This window comes from Nannobrachium achirus (assembly GCF_963921795.1).
Source record: "Nannobrachium achirus genome assembly, chromosome: 18".
Taxonomy (NCBI): domain Eukaryota; kingdom Metazoa; phylum Chordata; class Actinopteri; order Myctophiformes; family Myctophidae; genus Nannobrachium; species Nannobrachium achirus.
Window position 1 is genome coordinate 48,390,911 of NC_137825.1, and position 8,797 is coordinate 48,399,707.

The following is an 8,797-nucleotide window of genomic DNA, read 5'->3' on the forward strand; positions in this document are numbered from 1 at the left end:
CTATGGAGACAGAGGTATTTGCGGAGGCATTTGCAAATGGCGGGGTATGGGTTAAAGTCGGTAGTGGTGACAGCCACGGCCGGTCTGCCTCTCCCCACAGTGTCCAGTCCCACCAGCTTGGCGTGGCGGCGGCCCGTGCAGGACTTCCCCGGCTACATCCTGGCCATCTACAGCTCCCGGCAGGTGATGGTGGAGCAGGTGGAGGCCACCGCCACCACGCTGGCCGACGCCATCATCCTGCTCACCGAGAACAAGGGCGAGAGGCACGAGGTGAGAGGACCTTTAACTCTTTTACCACGAGGTGAGAGGACCTTTAACTCTTTTACCACGAGGTGAGAGGACCTTTAACTCTTTTACCACGAGGTGAGGGGACCTTTAACGGTAGCCTGGAACCAGACCAATCCGCATGGTCAAAAAAACGTGCCCTTGGCGAATATGGGTCTGGCCCCGCTCAATTGTGAATCCATTTCCTCTCCCCCAAAATTTGGGGGAACCAGTCAGGGCCCAGCATTGGTCTGGTCTAACCAATCGTGTCCAGAGCCATTTTTTTAACCCACCCCTTGGAAATGAGAATTCTGCTCGCGAGTCCAAACTATAGGGATGGGGCGATTACGATTATTGTGACCAAAGAAATCACGATTTAGGATATCATCGCGATAATCAAAATACATGTATCTCCCAACATCCATTATCCTGGGGCAGAAACATTTGCCAAAAAATAGCAGATCTACTAGCTCACAACGCGCTGTGTTGCGACGCGTTGTGGGCTTGTAGATCGACATTTGATAGAGAGTGGGAAAAAAGACTGTATCAAGTACATAGTATATTATAAGTACCTTTTATCAATAATTATATTATAGGGTTTAAATGGTACCGGATATGCAGCTCGGCAAATAAAAAGGTGAATTGATCCCAGTGCATGACGGAGGACGATATCACGATAAATTATTATTTTATCTTTTAATCACGAGAAACGTTAAAATATCGCGTATCGTCCCATCCCTAGTCCAGACTAATATCCAATACGCCAATTTACTGTTCACAATTCAGGCGTTTAGCCACGGCGCCAAGCACCTTGTGAGATGGCATCCACAGGGACCGTGAAGTTCTAATGTGTATATGTGTGTGTTTTTTAATTTGTCAAATTCTTTGGTAGGGGAAAACTCTTTGTGCGTATTCTCATTAACTCATTCGTAGTTTACGGCCGTAAAGCCCGTTAATTTCTCTATGTCTTTCACTGCCGGCTTCTCCGAGTCCTACCTGTTAACGTGGGCGCTCGTCCAGTTCCCATCGTGCGTGATTGGACACTGCTCGTGTGTTCGCGTATTCCATCAGCTTCTCAAATCCGTTGAAACTTTTTCAATTGATCAATAAGTTCTCCATCTGTAAGCCGCGGAGTTCAGACAGTATGCTAACGGGCCAAAATAGAGGACGGACTTCCGCTTCCGGTTCAGGGACTCCAATGTTAAAGTTGTCCGCTCAATAATGTGTCCGTGTAGAAACCGATCACGGAGCATTAGTTCCGGCCTATTTTAGTTGCGCTTCGATAAAAAAATGTTTTTTAATTAATTTTTATTACATTTACGGGTTCTACGGGCATGGCAGAGAAGGGGTACAAAGGGGTATTTTGATGGCAGAGTTTGTGTTAACCAAAATTTTTTTTGGTTTAACCACTTAACCCTGACATCCCCGTTTTGGGGCGAAGACATCTTTTTTCAAACATAATGCATAAATGTGATATAAATAATAATGTAAATAACTAATAATAATAATGTGTTTGCGTGCCCCCCAGGGTCGCGAGGGCATGACCTGCTACTACCTGACCCACGGCTGGGCGGGCCTCATCGTGGTGGTGGAGAACCGCCACCCCAAGTACTACCTCCACGTGTCCTGTGACTGCACCGACAGCTTCAACGTGGTGTCCACGCGCGGCAGCCTCAAGACCATCGACAGTGTTCCGCCACTGCACCGGTAAGCAGCTCCGCTCGTCTACCCCTCCTTCAACTCCTTCGCACACCGGAGTATATAAGTATAACAGGGTTCCCACGCTCATGAAATTCCTGGAAATATTTTGAAATTAGAAAAATATTTTTTTCCTGTACTGGTAAGGTTTTGGAATTTATCAAGGGTCCTGGAAGGTCCTGGAAAAAAATATCTATGCATTGTCTTTGGTTATTGATTTTGTTAATACCTCTGAAATGACAAATTAAGCATGGGCCAAATTGTCAAAATATTAGAGGCAGAAATTGTGAAATTAGACGATCTACATGCTCACAACGCCTCGTAACGCGAGGCGTTGTGAGCATGTAGATCTGCTATTTTCACAATAGAACCGTGTTATACAAAATTCCTCAACTCTTAGTGCTCGTCAGGGTGCCGAGTCCCCAGTTAAAACATGATTATTTAGGGGGTCACGGCCTGAAAAGGTTGAGAACCACTGGCATACACTACCTGTCTTTGGGCATTGCGCATAGGAGTAAGCGACCTGTTATTGAGCTGAATTATTGTTACATAGTCCTGGAAATCGGGTTAAATATTCTGGAAAAGTTTTGGAAATTAATCGGTAAAAATGTGTGGGAACCGTGGTATAAGCTCGTAGCTTGTAGATCTGCTATTTTTCAATAGCTAAAGTAGAAAATAATTAAGGCCCCTCCACCTTGGGCCCTAGTAACTCAGTCCCACCTTTCCCCACCTTGTGTGTGACGCCCCTGACTATTGTTCTCGTTCAGCCAGTGTTTTATTACCGTCTCACTGCGGAGAGTTATAGGGACATCGACGTGGCTCCCATCTTCAGGTCGAGCACTCGCTCTCATTGGATTTCCTAGTCGATGTTGGTCATTTTTTCTCCAAATCGGTGTATCACCCCCCCTCCCCAAAGAAAAGGTTCAAGACTTTATCTCATAAATCAACAGGAAAGTCAGGGAATTTATTGGGGGAGGAAAAGACATTTTTAACAAAACCTTTGAGAAATGGAAGGTCTTCTACTGGCTCTGGGAGCTATAGTAATTCACCAGAAAATATCCAGCCCAAGATCTGGAATTGATATTGAACTTTGAAAAGGTGAAAACACGCAGGGCCCACACACTCGCCACAACAAAAAAAACGTGTACGTTCAAAGAAAATAAATTACGATAATGTGTACATCCATCCGCACTTTTTAATGACATGTTTATAGTTATGTTAATAGTTATCGTTCTTTTTACGGGCAACCCTTTGTGGTTCAGTCCCCTCACATGCTACTTAAAGCAGATGTTGGGTATTGTTTTCCTATATAGTATAGTGTATGTAAGTGAATGGGCCCCAAACTTTTACTCCCTATAAAAAGAATTGCTCAATGCTGACAATATTTAGACAATATTTTAGGCCAATAAAAAAAAAACTACATACCAAATTTCATACTTCAGGGGCAGCCGGACTATAACCGTTTTCCCCCAGACTGTGCCGTTCCCACCCTAAACCCGAGCCTCTGCCCTCTGTCTCCCCCCGCAGGCAGGTGCTGGTGGTGCTCTCCCAGCTGGAGGGCAACGCTGGCTTCTCCATCACGCACCGGCTGGCCCACCGCAAGGCCGCCCAGGCCTCCCTCGGCGACTGGACGCCCACCAAGGCCACGCACAGCCCGCAGCTCACCCCGGACATAGACGGCCTGCACCGGCCCAGGCCCCTATGACCACCGCCCTCCACCTCGCTGCTCGCGCGCTCCTCCGCTCAACTTGAACTCGGCATAGACTGCAGGGGGAGGAGGAGGGGCTGGTTGAGGGGGCGGGGCAGAGGGAGACGGGCCGTCTGAGCAATGTGACGAGACGTGTGTGTGTGTGGGTGTGCGTATGTATTTCTGTATGAACTCACCTGAATGTAGAGGGCGACTGTGGGGTATGTGTTTTTAAATGTGTTCAAACGCCTCTCTTCCTCCCATTGCTGACTGCTGAACGGTACTCCGATGACGCCCCGTCCCTTTGCCCAAGCGGACGTGCCATTTTCCCCGGAACGGGACGAAAGGGGAGCAGGGGCCAACGTGGCTCCGTCTGAACTTGAATCTTTTTTTTTTTACCCGATGAACCCCTTGCACCCACTCCGCTAAAAGAAAAGTCCACCCTGGAATTTCACTTGAACCCTACCCTGCACAATTCAGTTTGTGACGTTCATGGAAGCACTCGCTGTGGAGGCAGAAACTCCGCCGCTCGAAGACGTTGGCCCTAGGAGGTACATCTCCCCTTCACACGCCTGGAGGTGGCCTCGGATTGGACTACTAGGGGAGACGACGGCCCCGTCCGTTGCCTCCGAGACAAAAGCATCTGAGTACAAAGGTGGACGCCGGAGTGCTTGGAGGAAAAAATAAATAAAAAAAAACTACCACTACTGAGCCGATTTGCTGGCCCTCCCCTCACGCCCGCTGAGCCAATCCGCCGCCTCTAGAGGGAGCTCCAGAGCCCCCTCTACCCATCCTGCCTTCTGAAGACGCACCTCTCAAGCCGGTTCGGGCCGCAAAACCTCGACGGACACGGCGACACATGACTGTCGGCGAGCCACCTCGGGAGGCATAGGCTCTCTGCACGGCAGTCATGTTGGAAAGGAATTGGGCCCCCCTTTCCGTAATTCCTTCACAGGTGTTACCAATGACTCCGATTAAGGCTCTGTTCCATTTAGTGTTGCACAGTGTTCCTTAGGGTTAGTGATTTCAAGGACCGCCGTAACTCCATTTGGTTCCATTTGTACACTCTTAGAGTTACAGACCCATAAGGGGCCATTTGGAACCCCCTCAAGTACACTTTGGGGCCTTTTCCACCAGCAAAGAACCGGTTCTTTCTCCCGCCTATGGGATGAACCAGAGATGTGCTTTTCCACCGAGAACCGGAGTTGGTTACGAACCGTAAAAGTTGGTTCCGGACCGGAACCACAAAATCCTTGGTTTTTCCAGTGAACCAACCATCTGAACTGGGGGACAATGGCTCTGGTTCAATCTGGTGGAAACGCAAGCCGGTTCAAGAACAAACCAAGGTTCCAAGAAAGTTGAACCGGCACTGGTTCTGGAACCAAGGTTCTTTGGTAGAAAGGCCCCTTTGAGACCCACCGGTGTAGCAGAGTGTTCCCAGTTGAGCCAACATGCCACAACATCAGCAGCCCCGACTCGGTCTGACCAGAATCGAACACAGCCTTAATCAGTGTCATTGGCAACACCTGTGAAGGAAGTAAGCAAGGGGCCCAAGCTCTTTCCAATATGGCTGCCGCGCATGGAGCCTATTGGGACCAGTTCACACAGGTCACACCACGCCAGCCCTTAGTATAACGGTACTTCATCAGCCAAAACGCCAACTAGCAGTTTTACACACATTACCTGACGATGTAACTTTTTTTTAAAACACATACATTTTACATGTTGTCAATATCGGTCTTATATTTTTTACATATTCGTGTCTCGTCCGTGTCGTTATGAGCTGGAGATCACAGGACAAGCCATCAAACATACGGTACTCTGAACCCTCTTCACTGCAAGTACTGGCTGTGCAGCTAGCTGTGTCTCTCTCTCTCTCTCTATCTTTCTCTTTGTAGCTGAAGACCAAACCCACGCCATTGTCTTACAATAAACCGGTCTCCATAAGCTGGAAAACGTAAGGCTCACCTTTGACCGCCGGGTGGTCATAACCGTGGCATGACTTGAGAGCAGCCTGGGGATGCTCGTTTGTTTTTGGCGCTGCGGTTATTCTAGTGCGTCGGTGCGTTTAGTAGCCCAGGTCCGTCGAGTGGCAGTTGACGGGTCTGTCAGGGTGATGCTGTTGTGAGTGACATGTACTTGCTGTCCTGTCGAGCCTAGTTTATACACTTTATAAATTATGCTTTACACCAGGGGTTTTCAAAGTGGGTGACGGGGCACCCTGGGGTGCTGTGATGCCAGTCCAGGGGTGCCGCGAGATCATTTGATAATATTTGGAATTCATCAATATCACTACATCAATATCACTTCACTATGTTAGTAAAACAGACCTGATTTGCACTGTACTTGAGTTCTTTTGCTATCTACGACAACACTCTTCACCAAAAATAGCCGATCTACAAGCTCACAACGCGTCACGTTGTGACGCGTTGTGAGCTTGTAGATCGGCTATTTTTGGTGAACCTTCCCCCCAGAATAGGCATGCTGGGGTTCAAGTGGTTAAATGTCAAGTATAAGGTCATTTTCAGTCAGTTCTGATGGAAACGATTATTTCTCCAATACGATGTAAGATTAAAAAAATGTACAGTTTAATTCAGGGGTGCCGTGGATGAAAAGGTTATTTACAGGGGTGCCCCGAGTCCAAAAAGTTTGAAAACCCCTGCTTTACACGGTGATAGGATGGAATACAAACTACAGTAGCCTTTAGTTTTTTTGTTTTGTCTTTGCAGAAAACCACCATTGTACCTCATCTTTTCTTCACGTGTTTTCCATTTGAAGAAAAAAAAAAAGAAGAAAAGATTTTCAGTCTCCAATCTCCTTTCGGGTCTTCGCACATGCGGAGCCGAGGTGTTACTTGCCGAGGTGTTACTTACCTTGGGCACATTAACTTTTCACATCCTGTCCGTCGGTCTGTTGGCTTGCGCGTTGAAACGTGAACTCGCACTTTGGGGATAATCTGCCTTGGCAGATAAGAGAGCTCGTTAACGCCAGCAACCTCCGCAGTTTCAGTCCTCGTCGTTGCAGGGAGAAAACCCTGAATTTGCTTGTGAATATACCGTAGGTTTCAGAATCATAATGATTAAACCGCGCACTTTTGTTTCCGCGTCGAGTTTGTACCGCTCAACGTTGTATTCATTCTAAGTGTCATGCCTCCGTTCACCTGCATGTCGGCTTTCACTTGGGGCAGCAGAGGACTTGGTTGTTGGAACAGTGGATTTGTCATTGGTTTAGTTCTTAAAGTGGAGCTTTGTGAGGTGGAGGAGGAAAATGTGCGTGCGTGCGTGCGTGTTCATCATAAGCACTTGGAACATGCTCCCCCCCTGAGGATACACCCAACGGCACGTTGCAGAACAAAGCCTCGTCTTTTGAATAACAAACAAGCTATTTGTCTGACTCGCGTGCGCGCACGCAGGGACAGGCAGAAAGCACGCGCCCCCTGGAGACCTGTTGTGGCAACGCAGATTAATGTTTCATCCCGGGTTCCCGTTCCTGGTGCATTGTGTGCCATATCTCCCAGGATGCACTGTGATCAGCGAGACGTCGCGGTTGAGGGGTCTCTTAGGGGCAGTGTTTCTCAACCTTTTTTTCTGCATGGGCACGCTTTTCAGGTCCCAAGAATCCATGGGGACACCAGCATAGTACGGGGGTGTAAATATCGTCACTGTCGGGAAGAAACCTTGCATCTCCAAGTTTCAAATTTGTACGTTTCTTCGCAAAGTAAAGCCCTGCTTCATCATACAAGGCTGTCGCACAAATGATAAATACAATACTGGCTTTCAAGCAGTTTCAAGGGGCACACTTGACCCTTCTCAGGGGCACACCAAAGGTCCCCAGGCACAGTGGTTGAGAAACACTGTTTTAGGGCATATGCTTGCCCCCCCCCCCCCCCCCCCATGTGTCCTCATTTGATGTCCCCCCCAGTGTCAAAAAGCTGCCACTCGAGGTCACAAGAGACAACACGGATCTCCTAGTGAAGAAAGGGGTGAATAGTAGAGAAACTACTTAAAACATGGTACTTCATTAAAGGAGAATTTCAGCCTAGAACTAGAAGGATAACGTTTAGAAGTCCTCATTTGCTCCCCGAAAGAATGGTCCATATGGTCCATATTTGTGAAAATTACTTTTGATAAACAAGTGTTTTTCTTTATGAATCAAGACAATAGCCTAAATCAATATAGCTCTCAGTGCTGAGAAAAAAAGGAGGTTTAAAAAAAAAAAAAAAAAAAGAGTATATCCTATATTGTTTCGAAAATCGGATCGAATCGTGACCTTAGAATCGAAGGTGGAATCGAATCGTGGATTAGGTATATCGTGACCGCCCTACTTCTAATGGTAAGATAGATAGCCCTCCAGGCCAAAATTCTCCTTTAACTGGCTGGAATTGGAATTGATGCATTTCTTAACTGTTCTGCTGCTGTTGACGGCGCTCACCGTCATTGAAAGGGTTAATACCATGGCGCCGTTGACGGTGAGGACTGTGAATCTTACTGTATATACAGTAAAGATATTATTACTTACTGTACGTCGCTCCGGTCCCGCCCGCATCGGTAATGTCGGCGATTTGTTTACAACGCACGTTGGCCGTGCACGCGAAGTGAAGCTCCTCAATGTTAAGTCAATGGAGAGGCCCATAAAGAAACTTAATTTAAACAAAATAGCCATTTTGAGACATTTTGCAGCAGATCTAAATGTAAACAAGGCACAAGGCAGGGCGCAGCCATCTTCCTCTTCTTGTCCCACACTGTCATGTGACTAGATGACGTAATCGTTGCCGTCAAGTGATAATCCAAAAAAACAAAAACAACCCCCTTCCAGCCCTTCAAAATAATAGCGGCGGCCTATGGAGGAAACTGCGTGGCACCGAGGCACCAAGCAACCTTCAGATTAAGAGGCACTAATTGTGTTAACAACTTCAGAAAACTCCTAACCCTAATTTATACGTCTTCGTACGACATGGCCGATCCACAAGCTCACGAGTCACAACACGTCACATCTCGTGAGCTTGTAGATCTGCAATTTGTTAAAGAAAATGTAGACTTTTCACCCATAATGACACGCCCAAAATAGGAATGCCAGGTTGAACGTGGATCCTAGTATTGATTAAGATTACTGGCGTCGACGGGAGTAGCTTGACACCCGAAAAGCGAA

The 8,797-nt window shown here is 47.4% G+C and overlaps 1 protein-coding gene across 1 annotated transcript in view; it reads left to right on the forward strand.

The window, feature by feature from the left end:
* The window catches only part of capn15 (calpain 15), a gene marked incomplete at its 5' end in the record, with an annotated part of 105,558 nt that extends 101,844 nt beyond the window's left edge, over nucleotides 1-3,714 (forward strand). The window contains 3 exons of the mRNA XM_080747871.1: nucleotides 101-270; nucleotides 1,793-1,971; nucleotides 3,490-3,714. Of these exons, the coding sequence (XP_080603997.1) occupies nucleotides 101-270; nucleotides 1,793-1,971; nucleotides 3,490-3,667 (527 nt within the window). The 3' untranslated portion in view covers nucleotides 3,668-3,714. The remainder of the gene's footprint in view (nucleotides 1-100; nucleotides 271-1,792; nucleotides 1,972-3,489) is intronic.
* Nucleotides 3,715-8,797: the final 5,083 nt, after the last annotated feature.